Source organism: Sphaeramia orbicularis, chromosome 15 (assembly GCF_902148855.1).
Source record: "Sphaeramia orbicularis chromosome 15, fSphaOr1.1, whole genome shotgun sequence".
Lineage (NCBI taxonomy): Eukaryota > Metazoa > Chordata > Actinopteri > Kurtiformes > Apogonidae > Sphaeramia > Sphaeramia orbicularis.
In genome coordinates this window covers 33,299,525-33,325,835 of record NC_043971.1, presented here as the reverse complement: position 1 = coordinate 33,325,835, position 26,311 = coordinate 33,299,525, and the positions used below count along the sequence as shown (strand labels likewise).

The 26,311-nt window shown below is 38.7% G+C and overlaps 1 protein-coding gene across 1 annotated transcript; it reads right to left on the bottom strand.

Moving 5' to 3' along the window:
- Positions 1–1,433: 1,433 nt before the first annotated feature.
- On the bottom strand, positions 1,434–25,637 carry LOC115434784 (transmembrane protein 150A). Its single transcript, XM_030156920.1, has 8 exons — positions 25,398–25,637; positions 24,616–24,893; positions 20,174–20,221; positions 19,598–19,684; positions 17,284–17,351; positions 8,859–8,986; positions 3,300–3,477; positions 1,434–2,181 (listed from the first exon to the last, which is right to left on the bottom strand). Exons 2-8 carry the CDS (start codon positions 24,678–24,680, stop codon positions 1,928–1,930), a joined length of 828 nt encoding a protein of 275 aa, XP_030012780.1. The 5' UTR covers positions 24,681–24,893; positions 25,398–25,637; the 3' UTR covers positions 1,434–1,927.
- Between the last annotated feature and the right edge of the window lie 674 nt (positions 25,638–26,311).

Sequence of the window (26,311 nt, the reverse complement as noted above, 5' to 3'; positions counted from 1 at the left end):
TGAAAGAGCTCTGGTGCATTCTTTCCCGCTGATGGCATTAGTTCGACTTGCCGCGACACAGCGTGGCTTTATTGGCGTTTCTGCTGCATGAGAACAGGAGCCAGATGGTGCTACGGGAAGCTATGTCTATTATCAGCATCACTGAGGTTCCAAGTGACACTAAATGTGACGTGAAATCCCACAGATCACAGACAGGTTTATCCAGAATCACGGCTGAGTCAACATCTATCTGTGTCATAGTGTCGTAATGTGAGTCAAGTTTGTGGGAAAACCCTGAAAACGTGGGAGAAGCATCAGCTTGACATTTGGAAGTCTAAACAACTTCATATGCCTGAAAAATCTAATGTAATTAAATTGATATGTATTACTTTGGAAATTACAACACATTTTTAAGTGTCATTCTCTGGTATCGTTGACTCAATTGTAGTTGTAGCTATATTGTAGATGACACTGCTATGAAGCCACATTGAGGGACTACGATAGCTGCAGTGGACATGCAGCATGAAGGTTTCAAAACAGAGCTACGTCAAGTATATCTGAGGCCAGTTGAGCTGATAACATCAGTGGAAAAACACCATTAGACATGAGCAGACTGAGCAACATGATCATCTGATTTAAAGAAATACTCTGACATTTTGGGAATCACATTAATTGTTTGTCAGATCTTTGGTCTCATACCTCTCTACTAGATACAAGATGTAGCTGAAGGGAAGAGATGGTTTAGTTCAACTTAGCATAGAGACTGAAAGCAGCTAGCTGTGGTTTCCCAGCAACCACATGCAAAACCAATTCGACACCACAGCTAAAAGTTACAGATACAGATTAAACAAACAACGTGTTAATTGGTGCTAAGAAGTACAATTTCTAGTCTCCTCACAGAAAGGCTGTTGCTCTCTGCTTCCAGTGTTAAAGCTAAACCAAAGGCCACTGCTGCCACACAAAAACAAAGACATGGTGTCAGTCTTTAAGTGATTTAAGGCATGTTTCCAATCTCCTGATGCACTTGCTTCATATTTTTACTGATCACATTGCTCTAGTCTGCCAGACACTAACCTTTTTGCTTGTGTACCATTTTGAGCTCCACACTACAATCAGTTTGTCTGAGGAAATAAAACATCTTTAACAGCCAAATAGTAAAACTTCTCACTTAAAAGCTGTGCAGATTCTTAATTCTCAATGAGTTTGTTTCTACACAAAACACATTAAATGCACAATTATTCTATTTCACTTTGTTCATGTCAAAAATATTGCTGAACGCAGGCTTAAATGACTTCAAATGCAAACTGCTGCCTTTCTGCATCTCCTGGACTGACTTAAACATTTATATCCTCGTCCACTGGACATACTGTCTCTTTATTTATTGCATTCATTCTTTCATGGGTAAACAGGCCTCAGGTCTGACTTTTCTCCCACTGTAACACACATTTATCATCTTTTTTTTTCCTCTGAGCTTTTCTCTCTGTCTCACTCTAATACTGTTAGCTCGGCCGTCCAGCGGCCATTCACTCCTTCAGCTCAATCAAACTGAAAGCAGCACAGCAATCATTTCAGACAGCAGTGCGCCGATACCGACCAGCTCACGAGATAGTCGCCATCTGATTTAAAAAAAAACCAAACAAACCATAAAATGGTCACTGAAGCTAGGTGGGACTTAGCGGGGGGAAATTTGGTTTTTCTAACTTGTGCAATGTGCAAAATGCAAACAAGTTACATAAAGGCACTCAGCTCTGATGTAAGTACAATAAAAGTTGAGATCTCCTCTGTTGCAGCAGATCCACACCCTTTAAAATGGCAGAATCTGCTCTGCTTTGAACGGCTGCTGTACTGGCCAGGTTCTTTTCAAAGCTTCAGACAGGTGCAGCTGGAAATGAATAATCAAACTTATTCAACAGCCAAAAGTGTTCAAGGAGTCGTCTGTGACGGTGGGCTACAGTATGGACATGTTCTCAGGCTGGAGTGGATGTGACGGTGGGTGCGGCCCAAGTGCATCCACCTTGTGGTCTCTGCTAGCATTTCCCAGAGCTCCGCCTCTGCCCAGCACCACCATAGTGTCTCCAGACATACCGGCAAACTCGAAGGCAAAGGTCCCATAAAACAGCATGATGATGACGCAGAACACCCATTCAAAGATGGCAGACGCATGTTGCAGGATGAAGCTCTCCTGGACAAAAAAAGCACCACCTGCGGCAAGCAGTTAAGGTAAAACATGACATGGAAAAGAAACTAAGAGAGAAGAACCGCTGATTATCAACCCAAACCCTTATAAAAAGTTATATAATACAATAACTATAAGTATATAATAAGAATATATATATATATATATATATATATATATATATATATATATATATATATATATATATATATATATATATAAAAATATTTTTTTTTTTTTTTTTTTAAATCAGAGGCAGCAAAAAAATCATTTGAGGAACAAGCAGAGTATAAAGGAGGAGACTTTTATAAAGTGATACAGAAGCCACTAAGTAGTAAAGAATCAATGTGACATTTCCCCAAATTCAAGGTAACATTTTAAAATTCTTTTATCTGATCAAAAGTCCAAAATTACTGCAAATGTCACTGTAATATCAGTTTGGTGATCAGTAATTTTATTGGTTTACCATAAATATACACTCTTCTGTTTCCTCACTATTGGGAAGTACAGGCCAAAACGTTATTTTCTGCAATAATAAAAATTTTGTTTTCTCAAACTTTGCTACTTCTATTCTTTTGAGTATTTTTCCCTGTGTTTCTAAGGTAAACTGAATTATAATTACAAGGATTTTATAATTTCTAAAGACTCTCATTGGCAAATAAATAATATTCATGTAAAGAAACAATCTGTCCAAATCTTTGGCCACAACTTAAAGAATGGCGAAAGATTTATGGTGGAGGTTCAATGTGAATCTTCTCCTTAAACAGTTACTGGTTGACTGATGCCTTTTAGGCCCCTCAGTATTTTATATGATTTGCTTTTTGTGAGGCAGTTGAAAGCATTTTATGCTCTGTTTTGATAGGCCTGCCTCACTCAAACAAAACTTTCTTGTTGATGCCACTGCCTTTCTACTATGGCTAGTGAATGACTGGTTTCTCATCGTTTCCATTTTTATGACCAAAGATTGTGTGTTTATTTTTGGACACCGCAGCCCTGTATTCTTATGACAACTGGAGGTAACGGCTGCTGTGATGCAATGTGGACAAGCTGACTCTGACATTATTGAGGCCGGCAGGTCTACACATGACTCTATAGCACTTGACAGCTCGAAGGCGGGCCATCTGTTAGTGACTGAAGAGGATACTGAGCACCAAGGCTACGAAGGCCAGCAGGGTCATGAATAACCGGAGGTGAGCCACGTTGTATTCCCCTTGGGTCTTGGCCAGCCGGTAAGTCAGCGCTGATTGCAGGCACACAAACAGCATACTAGTGGGGAATGCCACGCCTGCTCCGATATAATGGAGAACTTTGGCATTATCCACCTGTTATGTAATGGGGACAGAAGAAAAGATACAATGATGTATTAAAATACAGTAGGTGACACAGACGACAACACAATATGGGAATGGTCACAAGGGGGCAATATCACTTTCTGCATCAGGCTGAAGATTCAGATTATGCTCTGGTCTGTAAGCCTTTGTTTGAAGCTTCTTTTATTAAAGTGGCCAAAGAAGAATTAAACATTTGAAAGATATGCAAGAAGCTGGACCGGCAACACAACAGAACGCCTACTTTTCCTGGTGGTCACAAGAACGATGAGAAACAATACACAAAAGAGCTGCTCAGGAGCATGTGACTACAGCTCCCACTGCAGCACACACACACACACACACACACAGACAGCTCAGACACACTGATCAGAACAGATAAGAAATTCAATGGAGCATTAACCACAACTAAAACACACATCTTCAAGGGCTAGACTCATTTAAACAGATGACAAAAATGTGCTTTTCTTGGCTAATGTTGAATCGTTTAACCCTTTTGTTTGTCCCCAAGCCTGAGGGATCATTAGCGCAACAGCCTACAAGTTATTTAGTTTTGGCTTCTAAGCCATTTGTCCATTGACCTTGCTCGTACATTCTGAACATTCTTGTGCAGTAGGCTAATCCTAAAGTAAGATTTCAGAACAACTCAATATCAGAAAAAGCTCACACTGTAATGTGGGAGGAACAATTAACATCCATAAGTCCTTGTTGGGTGAAAGAAATGTGTATAAAAGGACAAAAATACCCACATGTTTAGATTTCTTTCACAATCCTAGTTATGTTTCGGGCCTGAATACACGTGTCTATTAATTTAAAGTAATTAGTGGTCATGTCCATGAATAATGTGTAAGAAAACCTGTGATTTTTTCCCTTTAAATAAACTACAGTAGTAGTAGTCTGCAGTACATGTATTTTTGAGGTGACATCTAACTGGTTTCAAGAGACTAGTTCATATTTATTTTTCTTTATAATGCCAGTTATGTGATGTTAAAAGGTCCAGTGTTTAAGGTTTAGGGGGAACTGACAGTCGAAATTGAGTGTTTTCATCGATATGTAATTACCTGAAAACAGGGATCGTTGTTTTCATTGCCTTAATTCCCAGGTTTGTCCTCAGTTTGTGGAGGTTGTAGGCAATTTTCTGCTGACTAAAAATTCCTTCTGTAGGTTATCACCATTTTGGACCAATATTATTGCAATATTTAGACATTATGCCAAGTTGACAAACAACTACAAAGTCTCAAATAAAAGATAATCCTTCGTCTAGAAATTCAGAAAAACAAAATAATGCCTTTTTGTGCTATAATACAGTACAGTTTCTGTTTTTGATACAATCTTATAATAGTTTCTGCATTTGTATATATAGACGGAGCATGATGCATCGACGCTCAGAATAACATACTTTTCTGTTTATTATCCTGTGGCATAAAGCACTAAGGTTCATTATTTTCACCAGCTATGTACTAAGATGAGTGTGGACCAGAGCTAAAAGTTAATTTATTATAAGCCCAGATCAAACAAAAGAAATACTGATAAAAACCTTTTATATAATGTGTAATATTGGCCTGTCTAAGGCAAATATGGGAAAACGCAGAGATATCTTTGGACACGGCAACAAAATGGTGGCGCTACATTGCACAGGACCATTACTTTGGTCACAAAAACTACATAAAGTCTGGGACAATATTCTGAAAGTCTGATAAATTGAGGATGACCGTCTCACACTGTGACTGTTGCTGTGATCTACATCCACATAACAACCAATACAACAAGAGCATGAAATGATACGCTGATCTATGTGGCGTGTTTATGTAGCTAAAACTACAAACCTCAAGCTGCTTTCTTTGAAATATTACCATCCCAGGTTGGCATCTTCTCCCTTCTCACAGCTGAGTCCACAATCTACTCCCTCCTCTCGACAAAAGTTTTTGCTTTCCATTTTCATAAATACCACTATTGTAACAGGGCAATCGTTCACTTTGCTCCATTGTTTACATCTATTGCAGCATAGGTAGATGCTGTTTACTGAAGAAAATGGACTTCAGTGTTTTTAGTTTAGTAGGAGAGGGTGAAATGAGGGGTATTCATCTGGCTGTGATCTGTAACTTCACTGGTAGATGTCACTAAACATTACATAATGACCTTTAATTTATCATTATAATTTTATAACCAAACCGTGTATGATCATTCTACCTTCAGTGTAAATAATGATAAAGTTTGTGAGTTTTTAATACTGCAATGTATTATCAGAGGTAAAAACAAAATAAACAAACAAACAAAAAAACAGTATGTTGTTCTGAGAGGTAATACTACTTGAACCTATGGTGTCAATTACAAAGGCCTGTTTCTTTAACTGTGACTTTTCCATCAACTGTCTGTTCACAGCAGGGAGCTCAATGCAGTAGTACTGCTGATGTGTTACTCACCACACTCACTGATGGAAAAAACAGACAACAACCATATGCTCTGTTTCCTTGGAACTTCTTTCATTAATTGGTGTATCTACACACTCCACCATGTTCTGTGCTGCTGGTGTGTGCTGTCCCAGATTCAGTCTCTAATTACAGTCTTTATTTGCTGGTTTAATGATGCATTAAGCCAATAAGTAAACCTTTGCTGTTCTACTTTGTGCATGTTTTCACTTTGTACAGTACGTCATGTCCATATACAGTTACAGTACTCAGAGTTCACAGTGGAAGGAAGGCAGCGCAATGAAAAAAAATGAAGATTATGTAAAAAGAATAATAGATCTCATCATAGAAAAATATGCAAATCTGAAAACATATTTCTTGAAAAACATCACTACTGAAAATTATATATTTATATGAATAGGCCATTTGATCAAATGAGACAGGTGACTGTGTAGCAGTTTGTGTAACACACTAAGTTTTCTCTTGCTCTTTAAGGTTTTAAAGTTTCTCTTTATGGTGTTCAGATGTGATGTTCGGAGGTATTTGCAGTATTGTAAAACGCAGTTTGATTATTAAGTAAGATCAGACTGAGAAATCGATTCCTGCTGACAGGCAGTGGTCAGCAGTTCCTCTGCACAAATGAACAACAATGACAATGAAAGAATGCCATGTTTAACGTAGCAGATGATAGTCCTACGCAAGTTAGAAACCTGAAATTAAGTTTCATTTGTTTTTGGGGTTCTCCAGAGAGGATCCAAGGATAAACGTGATGGAACAGGCACAAATGAGTAATGACATCCATTTTTCTGTCAGTTTCTGTTTCACTTCATAAAAATTAAAGTTGATGAGAAGAAGTGAAACTGAATTGGCAACAATTTTAGAGCTGGGCAGCATTAGATAGGATCAATGTCTATAATGACACAAGTCTCAGTAATCAACCATGTTTGAGAGCAAAGCACAAACATTTTCACAAATGGATGAGGCCCTGACAAATGTGAATTCTGTCCAAACGACTCAAACCAAATCAATCAAACAATGTAAAATAATCTCTAGATTAGTGGTCTTGTTAGCTTTGGTCATCTCTCTTCTCTCATGGACAAACTAGTGTAGCAGTGATGTGCTTCTCATCATCTATTTATGTGCTTCTCTGCCCAAATCATCACAGAGCCTGACAGGAAAAGCCCCAGTGGCCACACCACAGCTGTCCTGCCAAAGCCTTATGTAACACACAGTTCCAAACAAAAGCAATTGCCACCGCTAATTATATTAGTGTGTGGTGTGTTTTGCTGTTTTTGCCGTCTTTGATGTGCAGGGTTTGTCAGATTCTCGCTGCCAAACCTCTGCACTGCAGCTTGTCTATGTCGTTTGCGGTGTCCATATGTTTTTGAGCCTTTCTTCAAAATCTGCAGCAGAATTTCACTCTGGTCACAATTCATTCACCATCAGTGACATCTCATTTCCATTTCCATTGCAGTGGAATGTGCCCGACTCAAAGATCTGTGAGTGAGGAGCCAAGAAGCCTCTGATTGGTTAAAGTCGATGTCTCTACCGCACACACTAAGTCTGCCCAGCTTCTCTCCATGCATGGCCAAACATGATGATTCATTTCCCCCTGGCTCTTCCCGTAAAATTCCTCCCAGTTCTGCAGAGCTGAGGCCCCACAGGAGAAGCAGGGAAGAAGGTGAGGACGACCTCTATGCATTTTCAGACAAACTGCAAATCTATTCAAAACCATGATCTTGTCAAACTTTTAATGCCAGTCACCCTCAAAGAATCTGCAAAAATATTCAGTAAGACAAGGTTACGTATCATGCCAGTTTTTACCAAATCACATACTAGTACATAATGTCAATGAATTAAACTGCATGAAAACTCAAATCTTTTTGGTCTTTTTAGTCCTTTTTGACACCAATGAATGCACTACAGTCAAAATCTATACAGTAAAGGTTCATTTTGGGTACATTCTAGATTATTTTTAAAAGCTAACCAACATATGCTCTTCAAAAAAAGCTGTATCATCAGGTTTGCTTCAAAATGATAGCCTTTTAAAACCTGAAGGACATTGTGTAACAAAGTTCCTTGTGGAATTTGGCCTTTTCTCTGACACTTAACTGTCTTTTTTTTTTTTTTTAAATCCCTGACATTTCCTTCTCTTCTCACACTTCACATTTCAACAAAAATACCAAAGATGCCTCATTAAAGCTAGCTGTAACTCCCCTGTCTTTTTTTCTCTTCAAAGACGCAGGAAAGAAGTCCAGGCACACAGCCAAGGTTACAAATATTTAAACTTGAAGAAATTATGTTCCAAAGAATAAATATCTACAGGGGAAGAATTCAGGTTTTCTTTACTTGTTGGTGAAGTTTTGACAGTGAGATACTAGGAGGCACAAAACAGCTGTGTCTATGATGAGAAGAAAAGACTTTGATGCAGATTTACTTTGGATTACAGAGAATGAGACACTGCTGAACATGGGCTTGTGTGTGCTTATGTGCAAGAGTGACGAAAAAGAGGAAACTTAGAAGAAATTAGAGAAAAGTAAACATGAGAAAATGAAGTGATAACTGAAGTATCACTGAGAAATGCCAAAACATTGAAATGCAATGCAGTTCTCTTTTATAGCTGTCATTTCTCACTGTCACAGTTAACTTCTTGCTTTCCTATGTGACATACAAAAACATTCATTTGGACTGTAAGTCTTGCTTCTTTTTTCTCCATCCTGTTACAACATTGTTATTAATATTTTAACAGGATACCTATGCACCTTATTGACTCTTTCAGTGATGCCCTTTTAGCTTACTGAGGTTTTTATTTTTCCATTTCTATTTCATCTTTTTGTAAATAAAGATGTGTGTTTCTGTATTCCATCTCCTTTTTATCTCTGTGGCATGCATGTGAGCAGCAGACTACACAATTTCCATCTATCTCATTGTGTTTTATTGTGTTTGTTCTTGTGTCATTAAACATACCTGGAAGTTTCCCACCATGATGAGTCCAGCTGCACAGATCCAGCCTGTGGACAGACTCGCTGTGTTTAGAACACAGTTCTGGTGCTTCTCAATGACGTGGGCATAGCGGAGCAGCACAATCACCATAACTACAAATAACAACAAACAAACGCAGAGCAAAAATGTTACGTTTCAAGTGCGTTTCTAATGAATGATCAGCAATTTCAACCACACAAGTAGAAAAGTGAAAAATAGGAGAGAAGCTTGAGGGCAGTGGGTGATGATTATGCTTACTTTGGAAAGGTACTGTGCACAGAAAGGGCCTGGGTTTAATTTAATGCAAACACTGCTTCACCTCATTTAGCCAAAGAACACAGAGATTCTTGGAAGCCGAGTGTGAATTACAGGAAGCCAAATTTCTCTGCTAGAAGAAAGAAGGGAAAGGCTCGGCAGGAAATGGCGGGAAAGTGAGAACGAGAGATGAGTGAGGGTTATTCTGGCGTAAGATTAGAAGGTGAAGGGAAAATGGGTACAGTATATGGGACAGACGGCTGCTAATGGGCTAATAGGCTGTGACTAGCTGTATTGTTGATGCATTGTGGAGCTGAGTGATGTGGAGTGACCCCTGCATGGTTTTTCTTTGTTAGATCCTCACGGCTGGTGCTCACGGGGTTTGTGGAAAGCAGGACAGACTGGGGTGAGAAGGGCAGGAGGGGGGTGCCAAGAGAATAAAAGGGAACAAGGAGCCCCTCATGTCTTGACCTGAAGCCCATACACTGCCCCGGAGACTCAACTGTTGTCTTAACTCTGTCACCATGTATGTGAGAGACAAGCTCTAAGAGGGTCTACAGTGCCAAAAGGAACATAAAAATGGAAACTTGGAGAGGAAAGAAAATGTCTGTGCACTTTACCCAACAATGTAAAGCCTTGTATTCACCAGTTAGTCAGTGCCAACATATAGGAACCTGCCACATTTCATTGCTTTTTTACAACCTCTGTGTCAACCAATGACTACATTTCATTTTCACAAAGACACATTGTATTTGTGTTTCACACTGTGATGATTCTGAATATATACATTTATATAAAAGTTTCATTCAGACTGTGCTTCGAAACAAACTAACCTGAAAGATGACAATTTGAACACAAATCTATCTCAACTCATTTTTATAGAATTTAAGCCAAGCAAATATAAGTATATATCAATATCACTATAAAATTTTTTTTTCCAATCACTGCCTTCAAAGATAAAACTAGAAGCACTCGGAGAGCGCAGACCTCCGCCAAGGCTGATCAGTGGCCCCCCCTGTGGGCCCCCCCCACGCCAAGGAGGTTATGTTTTTGCCAGGGTTTGTTTGTTTGTTTGTCTGTCTGTCCGTTAGTGTGCAACATAACTCAAAAAGTTATGGACAGATTTTGATGAAATTTTCAGGGTTTGTTGGAAATGGGCCCCCCCGTGGGCCCCCCCACCCCCGATCACCACCAAAATTTAATCATTTCTTCCTTATCCCATTTCCAACAAACCCTGAAAATTTCATCAAAATCTGTCCATAACTTTTTGAGTTATGTTGCACACTAACGGACAGACAAACAGACAGACAAACAAACAAACTAGAAGCACTCGGAGAGCGCAGACCTCCGCCAAGGCTGATCAGTGGCCCCCCCCGTGGGCCCCTCCATGCCAAGGAGGTTATGTTTTTGCCAGGGTTTGTTTGTTTGTCTGTCTGTCTGTCCGTTAGTGTGCAACATAACTCAAAAAGTTATGGACAGATTTTGCTGAAATTTTCAGGGTTTGTTGGAAATGGGCCCCCCCCGTGGGCCCCCCCACCCCTGATCACCACCAAAATTTAATCATTTCTTCCTTATCCCATTTCCAACAAACCCTGAAAATTTCATCAAAATCTGTCCATAACTTTTTGAGTTATGTTGCACACTAACGGACAGACAAACAGACAAACAAACAAACCCTGGCAAAAACATAACCTCCTTGGCAGAGGTAACAAGTAAAGCCTACAAAGAGTTGTTCACTTAACCCCCAGTAAACCATTTTGGCCAAATTAAATGTAAGATTTGACCTTTCATACCTGGGGTCATACTTGCATCATGCCTAGGAAGTAGGAACTATGCAAACTTCCCCTGTTCTTACTCCAACAACCAGCCTACATGTTTGCCAAACACAAAGTCCAACATCCGACAGCTAAGTAACTTCATAACCCAGTCAGGATGAGTCTGCAAACCACTTTTGGGTCATTAGCCTCCAGTTGAGAATGCTGGGTCTATGGAATTGCACCGTTTGCTACATCCAGTCAAGATATAGTAAATGACTACATCACAAACACAGAGTACAAGTTATGTCATTTTTAATAAGTCATTGAAATGAAACTTTGATGTTTTGCTTCTCTCACTCTCCTCTGCTCACATTTATGTATTCATCTTAAAAAGTCTAAACGAGTGCGATTACAGTATTTTACAGAAGATGCTGCATCATGGGTAATTTGTAGCATTGACAGTGCTTGGTTGTTATAGTTTACAATTTGTTAGCATAAAACAGTGGATAGTATGTAAGAGATACATTATTTGCCAATTGTCATTTCTGTGTTACAGGCTATAGTCTGGCGAGAGGAGATGAAGTAATTACCTATCATGCCTAGTGTCTATAGTACAAGTCTGTAGGGGCAGTGTTATGATCTGAGGTTGCTTCAGTTGGCCAGGTCTAGCTTACGTGTCCAAAAAATTATGGGAATAAATGTGACACTACATTAGCTCAATGAGGGAAAAAATTATGAAAAGTGACCAAACAAACAAACTGAAAGCTGTTTTATAATGAGGCAGCAGGCATCATCAAATAAAACTATAACTCAGCATTAATCTTGCTCATATAAATGCAGCCTAGGTTTAAGTGCTTTTTTGTCTATGACCTTTGTTCTCTGAAACCTTTTGTAGAAAGTGATTTCAGGCATTAGGCACTACCATGGAAAATGAAGATCAGTGTCTCCAGCTTGAAACAATCTTGTTATTAATGTTTATTCTGTTCTCATCTTTAAAATGGAGAACGTGTTGCTTAAGGAACAAGAAAGTCAGCTGCAGTTTATTTTATTAGATTATGGCATCTCTGTGTCTCTCCTGCAGACTGACTGGGTCCACAAAGTGACTTTACATCATCATGTGATTAAACATTCTGTCTTTGGATGGTTTTTACTACATTTAGCTCTGGAAATTAAAGACAAACAGTTTCCACATGACTCCCCATTAGCACATCCATGTGTTTTGGGGCATTTAGCTGAGAAACTAAAATGAGGCTGCTTTCTGTGTTTCACTGTGACACTCTGGAAAAGCGGTATACAGCACACATGGGCGAAATAAAGCTCAAGGTCCAGGATCTGGCCCACAGTATTCACACTTAAAAAAGCAAATTCATGTTTTGTTGCATTTTTGGGTTCAAATGCAAAATGTTTGTAGATTAATGAGGAAATAAAAATATAAGACATTTTTAGACCAAGTATGTGTCCAAGTAGAGTAAGTCTTCAAACTTAATACACAAGCAGACTATTTTTACAAAGCAGAGGACTATCCAGGAATTAATGACAAAAGTTACTTACAAGCAGTAACACAAGCTCTAAAAACAGAACAAGCCTTTCTGTAAAACTGAATGTTTGAAGATTGTCCATATTTATAACAATAACACAGTGACCTTCCTGACTGACTTGTGCAGTGGCGAAGAATGTAGTAGAAGATGTAAGTTAGTTTAAAAGTTGTTAGTTTCACTGAAATGCATTGTTTTTTGTTAGCAAGAGTCAATATTTACTAAAAGAAAGTTCTTGTTTGCAACAAGGACCCAGGTCTGTTGAGTTACAAACATTGCTTATGCTAAGTGCATCACATCATTTTCATAATTCAGCCTAGGGCTGGGCGGTACGGAAAAAATCATATCAAGATATTTTTTTTTCCATATCAGACAATATCGATATGCATCACAATATAAATCAAATCACTATTTTTGTCAAGCTTAAATATTCCGTTACACATAAGTTAGATGTGATGACATCAGAAGGATATTTTTGATTTAAATTACCCTTTCTGTCAGAAGTTGAACATGACAGATCTGCTGAAGAACATTATACAGCTGTTTCAGATAAATAAAACAGGTGCATATACTTAAAATTAAACTAAAAGTCTGACCAGCAGGCAAAAGCTTTCAAGTTTTATAAGAGAACACAAACAAAACAGACCATTAAATTTATTGGTCAACTCCAAATAAATAAAATCTTCTTTCCAAAAAGATTTGTGTGGAAAGGTGAGTGTTTACGTTCTTAACACGGGCTAAGGCTACATGTATTCATTCGGTACACCTCCGTATTGTATCGAAGCGGTTCGGTACAAATGAGTGCACTGTTACACATCTACTTTTCAGTAACCCCGTCGCCCAAGTTCTCAATCAAATTTTCTCCCGAGGGAACACTCATTATCTCTCGCTGCGGCTGTCTCTTATGCCTATGCTGAGTACATCAACCTAACTTGCCGTGGCTCTAGCGGGATTGGTTCAGTGCGGCGCTACTTAATTATAAGTGGCTGTTCTTATGTCTGTCAAAACATGGACGAATTAATTCTATCGAAATTGTATTGAGCATGTCCCATATTTTTATTGATGAAAAGTTATTTCGCGATATGTATCGTTATCGTTTTATCGCCAAGATCAAATTCAGCATCGCACTTTTCATGTTTCTGTCCTGCTGTAAAATGTGCTGCTCTTTACATAAATCAGTATAGCCCTCTGGAAAAGTGTTGCCAATTCCTTGCATGCATGTCACAGCATCTACAGTATGTTTCTGTTGAATAAGCTATACTCGAAGTGTCAGGACAAGCTGCTGACCGACAACTCAACAATAGGAATATGTTTACTACATAAACACAACGTGCCAGTTTTCCTGACTGCTCCAGCTTGGGGCAACTTCCACTGGATCACTCTCCTTTTCTCTGAACTCAGGAAGCCCAAGGGAGGAAGCAGAGTGCTGGCTCACACCCTGACGTTTTGCTCACACAACAGCTTTACCCTGTCACTGTGGTCACGTTGCAAAAGCATGCTTATACTATAATTCATGTTCAGCTGTGCCGTCCCAAGCATACACTAACCTCTGCATTCACACACAAATGGAAGCACAATTAAATAAGTTCACATGCACACCACACCTCACAGTTAAATAAACCATGCTTTCCCCACAAGAGGATACATATCAAGCCAAACAACCCACTGTGTTCTCTCCCACAGGAGGTATGTGGAGAAAGAATGCATGCATTGTCAAATCAAAGGCTGTTAGTAGGTTACACTGGAAAAGGTGGGACCTGGGATAATGAAAAATGAAAATAATAATTATAAAGCAATGTACAGTTCACAGAGTCCATAATATCCCAGACTGGGCTGAGCTCATTAGCTGACTGTAAGCAGGCTTGATCTACAAAGTAAGGCATAAATCAAGTACTTAAGAAGCTAAGAACTAATTTTTCTGACAATAGTCTGTTGTCAAACTACATGCCACACCAACTTAGCCTACTTTTGTGGAGCTGTAATCAATAGCTTTACAACTGGAATTAAGATATGGTATGTTCAGACTAATCAGAGGATGAAAAAGAACTAAATTCGGAAGCCTGTATGTGACCTGACTGAAGAGGAGCACCTTGGAGCCTAGTGGTTTCACAATGCATACTCATAACCACAATGTTCTCAGTTGACTGTGGCTATGGAACTTGGCTGCAGGCTGCAGGTCACAGTCCTCCCCACCCCCCGTTTCCTGTTTATTTCGCTGATAAAAGAAAGATATAAAAGGTAATGCCTTAAATATTAAGTATCCAATATGTTTGAATTACAGTAAGAGCCAGTTTAACTAGACTAAAGGGCTAAATCTCACAAATATAGATATAGTCAAATAGTACTTTCACTGCCACATTACAGTGTTTACATCTGTCCGTAGTAACAAACTAAGTGATATCAATCTTCTTTGAAAGAAAGAGAACAGGTTTAATTCTTTAAATGCAGACATTTCCCTCCAAATGTAACCCACTTTTATGGTTTCTTTTTTTTAACTATTCATTATCCATTTTGTTATTATTCCCATTCATCTCACCATTTCAACGCATTTCTGATTTTCTGACTAAAATTTTATCTCACAAAAAAAAAAAAAAAAAAAAATATCTCACAGCTCTAATGGCAATAAAAACAGAACAGAAGATGGATAATATATTTCAAGAGCCAGAAGAATACAATACAAACGGATACTTAGAGTTTGTGGTAGAATGACGTGAACTCACATAAAGGATGTTAACATTTTGGTGGTTGGCTTGACGTTGTTGTTGATTTCCTTTGGAAAAGGTTAATAACATGTGGGTGTTCATTCAACATTAGGTCTAAGTTTTATTGTGTAAGCAGCTATGAGTAAGACTACCTGCAGGTAATTAGGTTTACTGGGAAGTTACGACAGCATTAGTGACATGGTTGAGCAAGGCAGAAGATTACAATGTTTTATTTGGACCAAATTCTGCCATCATAATTTTTGGCTAATACATTGATTGGTTAGTGCAGTTTTTTTTAATACCAAGTTGCCTTTTCAGCATATTTTTCTTCATCATAGTAAAGTTACACTGCTTAGCCTCCCTGTTTTTTGAATGTCTGCCCAAAATACACTCATATGTACAGAAGTTTTACAAACTGACCCACTGTGGTTCAGAGCTCATGATTTTGATTTGAGCAGCCAACAGTGCTGCTCAAACATGCTCGAATTTCACGCACGAGTAGAATTCACACTGAACTGCCATAATCTGGTGCATGCTGGTTTTCTCATGCCCAGAATACATGTTGTCATCCTACACAGAGAGACGAATGCTGCTTCCACCATGGTCAAAACCTGGTAATTTAAATGTCACAGAAATCTGTTATGATCCCCATGTTTAAGTTGTTTTTCTACCTTACATCTGAATCTACAAGGATCAATGTCTTATCGTGGATTTGTCTCTTCCTTGGAAACAAACACACACAGGCCTTAAGCAGCTGCCAGGAGCATGGAGCCTCTTAATGAAAAAACAAACATGAAAACCTCTCTTGCTTTCTATATATGCACACACAAACATGCAGAGTACATGTCTATTCCACAGCTGGGAAACATTAACTAGATCAGGGCACAGCATGTGTAGCCTCACAAAAACCACAGAACAGCAATGGTTAAGTTTTTTCTTTTAGTCTCTTTTTTTTTTTACCTTTTTAAAAATCACACTCAAGCAAAATCTTTATGTTCCTTACTTGTGATTTGAGATAAAGCCTCTGCCAACAATTTTAGTAGAATGGAAATAAAACTAATTCCTTCTTGAAACCTTCACTGCAGCAGAAGATGAGCATCTTTGTGGCCTAGTGGTTTAAGATGTACGAACATATACACCCATACGGTCTATAACCACAATGTCCTATTTTGATTCCGGCTGTGGAAATTCTGCACATCACACCACCTTTCGCCCCCAAGTTTCGGGTCTAATTCTTTGGAAACTTTCAGATAAGGACAAATATAATCCAAACTAGAAGCTGCTGAAGAGCTGTGCAAAACAACTACTGTACATGCTGATTCAGGTTAAAAACTAAAAAGTGATGCCTCAAAGCATTTCTGTTGTTTGTTTTTATTTATTATGACTTCCATATCAACAATTAGACTTCTTTACTGACATACTTTGTGTAATATTATTATGACTGCTGTTTCATTATTTTATCATCAGCTACAGGGTGGGGAAGCAAAATTTACAATGAACCTTTAGTTGTTTTTTCTCAGCAGGCACTACGTCAATTGTTTTGAAACCAAACATATATTGATGTCATAATCATACCTAACACTATTATCCATACCTTTCCAGAAACTTTTGCCCATATAAGTAATCAGGAAAGCAAGCGTCAAAGAGTGTGTGATTTGCTGAATGCACTCGTCACACCAAAGGAGATTTCAAAAATAGTTGGAGTGTCCATAAAGACTGTTTATAATGTAAAGAAGAGAATGACTATGAGCAAAACTATTACGAGAAAGTCTGGAAGATACTATTAAAGAAGCATGGGAGAAGTTGTCACCCGAATATTTGAGGAACACTTGCGCAAGTTTCAGGGAGCGTGTGAAGGCAGTTATTGAGAAAGAAGGAGCACACATAGAATAAAAACGTTTTCTATTATGTAAATTTTCTTGTGGCAAATAAATTCTCATGACTTTCAATAAACTAATTGGTCATACACTGTCTTTCAATCCCTGCCTCAAAATATTGTAAATTTTGCTTCCCCACCCCATACACTCAAAAAAATAAAAAAAATCACTGTGATTCTGAGCTGTAAAATAACCTGTCACAGATAATTTAATTAAATGACTTTTTGCGGTGGCTGTAGAGCTGTATGTCTGTATTGTACGTAAATTTGTTCTTGCTGTCTTACCCATGAATGAGCCAGTGCTGCAGATAAGGCTGAAGAAGCAGCTCTCAGGGGGAAGAGTCCCACATTTACTGCAAAACAGAGGACAGACAGAGAAATTAGTGACATACAACTGATTCACTTCCTGCTCTGTCCACCCTGGAATGTTTAATATGATTAAAACGCCATTAGTGCACATACAACAGCCTCAGATGATATCATCAGATTGCCTTTCCACCTTTTGTACAAAGTGTCTCTTCTAGACATGGGAAATGTACTGTATGTAGGAGAGGGGAGAAGGAGACAGTGAGCCAACACAGATGGTTTGTGCCAGAGTTCCTGCTGCCTCCCAACCCAAAGCCCTCTCAGCTGACTCCAGTCACACATTCTTTACATAGATGAGAAAGCAAAACACACTTGGTTCACACTCAAATACTACTGTTTTGTGATATAACAGTATGCATCGTGCAACAGAAGAAATGAGTCCATTGGTTAATTTGGCAGGCTATGTAGCAAATCAAGCCTTAATACTTGTGAGAATTTGTGCTCTCAGCATTCCTGCATGACTTTGTATTGCAAGACAAAGCAATTCACAAAATCTTACAAGACAAAGCAATTCGAGGACCGGGTTTGCTCAGCACTTTCTCACAGACCTGGCATAATATCAATCATCAGCTCTAATGTAAGGTGTGAACGCACTTAGAACCATTGTAATCCAATCCTTCAGAGCACAGGCATGGTTTGGTCGCAAATTCTTTCAGTGGTGTGAACATAAATGCGTCCTCGGACGGACTGTATAACCACAACAGCTTCAGATTTAAATGTTTTTAAAGGCGTCTGAAAACTTCCCATAGTGCCAGTACTTCAGTTTGTAGTGCTGCCTGAGAATAACACTGTCATTTTTTTCCTCCATGCAAGGAAATAAAATATTCACAATTTGCATAACTTTCTTAAAATTTTTTTAGTAGCCAATAAGATTCACTCATCCCTAAAGTGTACGTCACGCAAAAAGCCAGTAAAAACAAATGGAAAGGCCCAATTTGTGATGATATTAGAGGGGTATTGATTGATTCCATGTCACCTCTTGCACTGATTAAGAGGCAGGAAAACCGTCCATGTTGAATGTTGATAGCAGCCTTTGATGATAGCAGCCTTTGAATGCTGATCACTTGAACAGATTGCGCTTATGGAGAATTTAAGCTTGATTAGCTACATTTTGGACTATTACATGAGTTTTTTTTATTTTCTGATCACAAATGGTCACTGAAGACATGTGCAATGTGAATAGACAGACGTGATGTATACCATTACCATAATAAAGGATTTTGTCCATGTCATCAAGCCCTAAATACAGATTGTAGATGTAAAACTATGTTTTCATGACATGACGTGATATGACGTTGCTATGCGCAATAATATCATTCAATATTGTGGTGGCAACGCAGCATGCAATGCAAAAACAATACAATATAAAAACAGTTAATGTGAGATAAACCAAAGGCCACCTGGGTCTCTATTTGATTTACCTAATGTCACGTGTCTTGTCAGTAGAATAGGTTTCCTGATTTATGGCTTTTCAGGCAGCCTTTTGCAATGTGTGAATTGTGCATTATAATGGCAAAAAAATCTAATGTGGGTCAGCTCTACGTTAACTGTGACAACCCGTAGCATAGCTTACAAATGTACACTGCTTCTCTCAAATAAATGATTTTGGTACATTTTTTGGTACAATCTCAGTTTATCTAAAGATGTACAAAGTTTCAATAAGTACAACACATGTCTTCTTTGGTTAAATAAAAACATAAGTAAAGGGATATTTGCATTTCCAAAAGACTTCTTCAAACCACAGTATTTACATTTTCTAACTTGTCTTTGATCTTAAAATGTTGGTGGGCCAAAAGGCTCAACAAAGCAACGGGTGTCTCGATTTCTTCCCGAACGTAAACCGACTCCTCTGTGTGTGTGTGTGTGTGTGTGTGTGTGTGTGTGTGTGTGTGTGTGTGTGTGCATGTGTATGTTTACATGGATAAGTGCAGACCCATGCTTTGCCTCTCAACTGCCACGGTGGCAGGCAGGATATTTCAGCCCCAAGTTATTTTCAGAATGCACACACGCGCACACACACACACACACACACAAAGACAGAGTAGAACTAGCTGTCTCCTTCAAGCACACTCCCGTTTTATCAACAATGTGCCGACAGGGGTCATAAAAAACAATGGCACAGTGTTCCTGTTTTTAATCACCAGACAAAACCTAGAAACAAAGAAACAGATAGAGACGCAGAAGGAGACAGAGGGAGCGGTAGGGCTGTGTCCAGGGCAGGAATCTCACTGACCTGATGAGAGGTACATTGTCTAGTGTGCAGCACAGCGTCGGCCCGGTCTGCAAATAAAGCTCCTCTTCACAGGACTGATTGTACAACCTGGAACGTCAAACATGCACCACACAGAGAAAAGCAAAGATCAATGCTGTCACACAGATTCATGGATTAAAACATCTTACTTTAGTTGAAACAGTGGAACAAATCCAGACTTCTATGTTTGTATGTGAGGAATTCACTTATACTTGTTTTGGATCGTTAATACAATGTGTTTATATTTTAAAAAAGCTAAACAAGTACATATCTTTTGGCTGTTGGAAGTTTAACTAGGCTCTGGTGTTTTTGTAGACTTAAACGTTTGCTCCATTGTCATAATGATTCATTGATGTATATGTAGTATGTCTCTGTGGATACCCTGCAAAACCATTGACCTTCTTCTTAACGTACCAACAGGCTTAGCTGAAACTGCGTAGGTAGAGCAAAGTGATGACCTCCAACATTACCAGCCAAAGCATGTTGTAAGAAATGATGTATGAACAAATAAACACACTGAATGTTGAAATCAAACACCGGATACATTTAGCAACATACCAGTTATCCACAGGGCAGACATGCTGGTTGTACAGGGCCATAGCATACCTAAAAACACAAAACAAATAGCAAAGCGAAGGGGTCATTTTAAGAGCCGTACAAGAATGACTTTTTATTTCCTGTTTGTTTTAAGGACTGACTATTGGACAGGAATCTAATGTTGCCAAAAAATAATGAGCTATAACATAATGATAAAAAGGAAATGTAAAAAGTACTAAATACTAATGAAACCTTTAATATACAACATTTAATATACACATATATTTTGTTGGTAGTGTTAGTCCAAAGCACAGTTGCTACAGTCACAGTGTTTTACAACCACCTTAGGCCTACATTACATTCCTGTAGATTTTATTGACTGAACGTTCACATTTATTCCAACAGCATCAAAACCCTGTCAGTGTGACACCTGTTAGTTCAACCTGCAGGACATGACATTCGACATTTCTTATCTGCAGCCCAGATTCAAGAAGTGGTTTGTGACTGTCAAACAGATGTGACCAATGTTCAGATCTGACAGCGATGTGTGCTCAGTCGAGTCACTGACCAGCTACAGCCCCAATGAGGTCAACACCCAGAGGATCATCACTATTGGTGCTTTTGGAGACACTATGCTAGAAATATCTGTCACAGCAATATTGCAATGTTCAATTTCTGTCTGTTTGTTTGGTTATCAAGGTAAAGGGACATAATATTTATTGTAAATGCGGATACATTTTTACAAATTAAATTACAATAAAACATACTCAACTATTTAACAATTCCCAAAACAGGAAAATGTCACAAAATCGAAAATATCACAATATAACACAGTGTGTGTTTATTTCTTTCCTTTTTTTTGCAGTTAAATGACCAAAAATCTGCCCTAATCTAACAAAGTGACATTTAGATTGCAGCCTTTTTGCAATTATAGAAATGCTAAGGCTAATACTGCGATTGTGATTCAGTTAACCTTCAAAGACCTAAGAAACCATCAGCGATCAAAAGCATTTATCGTTCTAAAATATTTAATATCTTTGAACCACTAAGTCATCATCAATAATCAGTCATCTTCTGTAACATTGATTCATCAATAAAACCTATGTAGTTTGACAAATGACTGGTTGTAGATGCTTAATAATATAGTTAAGGATATGCTTTCCTGAAAAAGTCACTATTGCTTTAGTTTTCTGATAACATTAAATTGATTCTGAGCTTTTATAAACATCTACATGGTCAGTGAATTAAATATAGGAAAATATCTGATTTTCACTTAAAGTGCAGAGGATAATGTTATAAAAAAGGGAGCTCAATCACACAGGAGAGGTTTGATGTAGAGAAAAAAAAATCATTTTTAAAATCACCACAAAGATAATTCTAGGTTTCTAAGGGTTAATTGTTCAGCCTTGGCCATCAGTGTCAGAACTGAAGCATAATTTAGATAGAATTACATAACAATGATCACTGTAAACACAACTAATGTGTCACTTATCACAATTAAAAAAACATTATGTAATTTATCATTTCCCCATGCTGTTTACCCAAGTCTGTTTTGACAGAGGATACAATACTTAAATCACACCGAACCATTTTGCATGGCAACAGATAAACAAACACTCATCAAAGTAATGTTGTCAGCTCTTGGGAGTAAAGACAGTAAGACTGATATATGAAAGCTCTGCGAAGTTCAGTAAGAGGTTAAGTTCCAATTAGGGATGCTTCCTGGTGTCCTGACCACAGACCTACAGATAGACATCCGTCACAAAAATGCACACACCTGCTATCATAAAGATGTAAAATAACACAATAATACAAATATACGCTCTCATACACCTTTATTCAGTTCCACTGTATTTGAGATGTACCATATAGCCTTCTGTTAGTTACAGATGGAGGTACTGTTTGCTTAAAGTTGTACTGTAATATAAGTGACAATCAAACCACACACACATTACTATGATATCCTGTCCAACTGCATGTATGGCTCTTGCACAATCCACAATATGAAATATAAACTTCATGCTTATCTTCAACCATCCATTAATTCAAAGTAAACAGACAGACAAACTCAGCCTACATGACTTTCCTTCCAAAACACTACATGTGATTAGGAAAATGTCTGGTACTTATTAGCCGCTGCGTAGAACGTCAACATTTGGTAGGCTAGTTACTCGTTGACATTAGGTTATGTGAAACACTTCTTGAAAGCCACATCGGACAGATGGCAGACATGCTGTCTCTTATGCACAGTGCTGTTGCATAATCTAGGGAGAAAATCCACTGGTGTGAGTGGAACATGGCTGTCAGGTAAGAGGCTGCCAGGACTAAAGCTCCTCCTGAGACTTTTTAACCAGTGCCTGAAGAACAACACAACATGACAAAACAAAAGCAGCTATTAACAAATACAGAGAAGAGCCACAGGACTTAATGGAAAAAGCTGGAAATGAAACTATGGACAGCTGAACTTATTCAAGTTTTCCATGACTTTTGGGGCACATTCTGTGCATTTGGTCCCCTCCCAATGTTAAAATAGCAGGGAAGCAGCTCTGGGACATTGCTAAATAAAGCAGTCTTTCTTAGCTGTGTGTGAACCTAAACCAGTTTACTCTGCGCTTGGAAAGGGCTAAGTAATAATAGCTTTGTTTACATAATTAGGCCTCTATCAAAGCTCAGCAGTGGTTAAGTGTAATTGCATGCCTAGCAGCAATATATAGGTGGAAAAGACTATGTTTTTCATTTATGATCAAACAAGAACATTTAGGAAAGACTACCATGGAAACGTGGTATACATACTGGACGTTTCCAAAGGCCTTGAAGAAAACAACAGACCAACAGAAACCACCATGAAGGGTGTAATATTTAAACTGCAATTTCTTTTAGACGGCATGGACTGGACTTCAGTCAGTAGCCTCTCTGTGGGAGTCACAAAGTTCTAGATCCTGTAACTTACTGCAAAACAAAAAACATCACACAACTTGATATCTAAATGGCAAGAGGTAAAGCTCTCAGGTGTAGCAGACCAACACTACCCTTTACAAAGAAAGCAAAATAATGTAATCCAGACATTTGGGCTGGAACAGTCCTAGTCCTAAGCTTTCTTCTGGCTGTGGGCAGAGCCACCAGATGCTTAAGTTCTGCTTATGCCTGCTGTTACCCATTTGCAAAATTCACCTAACCCATCACGCACACTAAAAGAGGGAGTTGCGCAACATGTCACTTCCTCTGACATTCCGCTCGTCTGGAAAAAGACCCTTGACTGTACTTAGAAAGCAGGCGCCCTTGTCAAGGTAGATGGACGGAAATAACACACATTTTAACCATCTGACAGAAACCTTTGAATCACCGAGTGAGATCAGCTCTAAGCAATGGAACCTAAAGCCAATATAGGGGACAAAAGAGTACAAAATGTGCAATTTTACACCTGAAGACTCTTGTCCAGCTCGGTGTAGGTATATAATAACATGACCCTCTTAAACCTCTTCTTTCCTGCAGAGTCCTGCACACCTGAAAACACACTCCTGGTTGGTCTATTTATTAAGATACAAAAATGTATCAGTATACAAGATCTCAGCTTTGGCATCTCAATATGCTGCTTACTCCTTAAGAAATCACTGTAAGGTTGCTCACAGTGAAAATACAAAAGTCTGAAAATTTGGAAATCAGGCCATCTGTCTCCCTCTCTCTTTTCCCCTGCAGCTTACATTCCTCCTCTTGGAGTAATAACAGAGCAGATACAAGAGCTGTCACCCCAAACATAACCAGGAGGTGCATTTCCCTCCAGTACATCTGCTGAGATGCTACACTGCTGACAATGACTGGGGACCCACAAATCTCACTTATAAGTGAGGTGATAATCACATAGCCTTCCTGGAGAGCGATAATCCACATGCAATTGCCATGGCTCCCAGGAATTTAGGATAAATATGCAGTGCTGCTCTTGTGAAATAAAAGGGGAAGCAGCCATATCAAAAGGTTTTGCTTTCGTATAAGCAACAAATCTTGTTATTTGTAAGAATATGAACTGAAAATGTTGCCATTTCCTCTGAAAAACACAAAGAAAATTATGCTTGTTTTACTTTTGACAAGAGGTATTGGTACAAGCAAACTAGTTAGATTACAGACTGTAAATTATAGCCTTGTACTTAGAGCAACATTTTTAGGCACTTTTACTCTTCCAAATGTTACAGGTGTGGGCAAGACAGTGATATAGAATGGGGTAATTCTTGACAGGAATTGTTTGTTCAAAATGAAAGAATTAAGCACTGTGCAGTTATTTTGAAAACAATACAACTAATTTTGTATAGTGAAATATACCAATAATGTGATAAAAAAAAGTGCATACACTGTGATAGAAGATCATGGCTACATCACCTTACCCTACTGCAAGATTTGGGATTTTATGGCCCTACATTCAGAAACAGTACAGAACATGTATTTTCCTGCCAATGAAAAATTTCACTTACACAACCCATATCCCAGTGATGGTCAGAACTGGGAGACTAACAGGTAGTATCATCCAGAGAGACATCTTCGACGGCCTCTGTGATCAACCTCTCTTCCGGCACCTGGAACAGCCCCTTTCTTCTTTTTCCTCTTCGGCCAGCCGAGCAATGTCTGCTCAAGTAGCACTAACATTTAACTGAGTGTGACTGACATGTGCAAGGCCACCAGCTGATTCATTTCACTTGAAGATGAAGAATATCAGATGGAACAATGGGAGGACAGATGTGTCCCTTTTTCACTGATGAATGACAGAGGGGAGAAGGGGAGTTGGATCAGCATCATTCGCATAGAGAAAAGTTATGAATCATTATCAGAGGAGTAGAGCAACATACGGATGCTGGGAAATTTTACTTTTATTTATAAGGAGGTTAGTCGACTAATCGATTGGGAAATTTTTTTTCATGGGCTAATATATATATACACGACAGTTTTCACTTTAATTTCAAGCCGTGGTTTGTAATGTGCATTAAAAAGACTAAATTGTGTCTGTTGAACATGTTTAGCACCAAGTTAGGATTTGTTTTAGTCAAGTAAAATGCATGAATTAACTGATTTATAACTTGATTTAAGACGAACAAGTGATGTCCCTTTTCTGTAAATCTGGTGTCACACATGTACAAAGCGTTTTTTTTTTCTTTTCATTTCCACGTACGTGTACTTCAGCTCCATCTTTACATCTGTAATAGCTCCTTCCATCCCTAGCTAGCAACAACGACGAACATCAAAGGAAAATTGGACTCACCTTTTCTTTCTGTCCTTTAACTGGTGATATATCAACAGTTTTTCGTTAAATTAAGTCGACTTGTGCTCCACAAGTCAGGTAGTCCTCAGTTACAACACACGGGACTCGTGGGGTGATGTGTTGTCTGTGTTTTTAATCAAGAAGTGGTGTGTTTTTTCCACGGCCACCTCAGCCCCGTTAGCCGTTTTCCCTTTGAGCCGGAGTGGGGGGGAAGCCTCGCGCTCTCATGCAGTCGGTCTCGTCGTATCTCCGCCACGAGACACTCCAGCTGTTCGGCTCCGCCCCCTTAAACAGGGGCGTTTAGTTTTTCACACGGAGCACACCGACGTCTGGGCCGGGCCTGGTCAATCAGCGTTATCTCCAATAAATTAAGTTAATTTACTTACACACAATAGTCAGAGGTTGCACAAGTACACAGCTGAGTCTAGAACAGAAAAAAAGAAAAAGTGTAACGAAAAGTATTTTTGCTTTTACAACTTACTGCTGCTACAACAACTACACTACTACTACTACTACTACGACTAGAATTACAACTAAGATGATGATGATGATGAAGAGTGTAAAGAAAACTATTTTTGCCAAAGGACTTACTACCACTACAAAAAACTAGGACTATTACTATGACTACTACTACTAGTACAACAACTTCTACCACACTTACTACTACTACTGCTACAACTATACAGAGTTAGAAAACAAAACAAAACAACAACAAAAATCGTGTATGAACTTATTGGTCTTTGTTTTAACCCACAGGTGTCAAACATGCGGCCCAGGGGCCAAATCTGGCCCGCCAAAGGGTCCAGTCTGGCCCCTGGGATGAATTTGTGAAATGCAAAAATTACACTAAGATGTTAACAAGCCTTTTAGTTCAGGTTCCACATTCAGACCAATTCAATCGCAAGTGGGCAGGA

What these genes read in the sequence shown, in the direction of transcription:
- LOC115434784 (XM_030156920.1), bottom strand. Translation starts at nt 24,680, where the DNA reads ATGTCTCTCTGGATGATACTACCTGTTAGTCTCCCAGTTCTGACCATC. An exon ending in ATCACTGGGATATGGGTTGT is followed by an intron (nt 20,222 to 24,615) that starts GTAAGTGAAATT and finishes TTGTGTTTTTAG; the next exon opens with GTATGCTATGGCCCTGTACA. An exon ending in GTCTGCCCTGTGGATAACTG is followed by an intron (nt 19,685 to 20,173) that starts GTATGTTGCTAA and finishes TTGACGTTCCAG; the next exon opens with GTTGTACAATCAGTCCTGTG.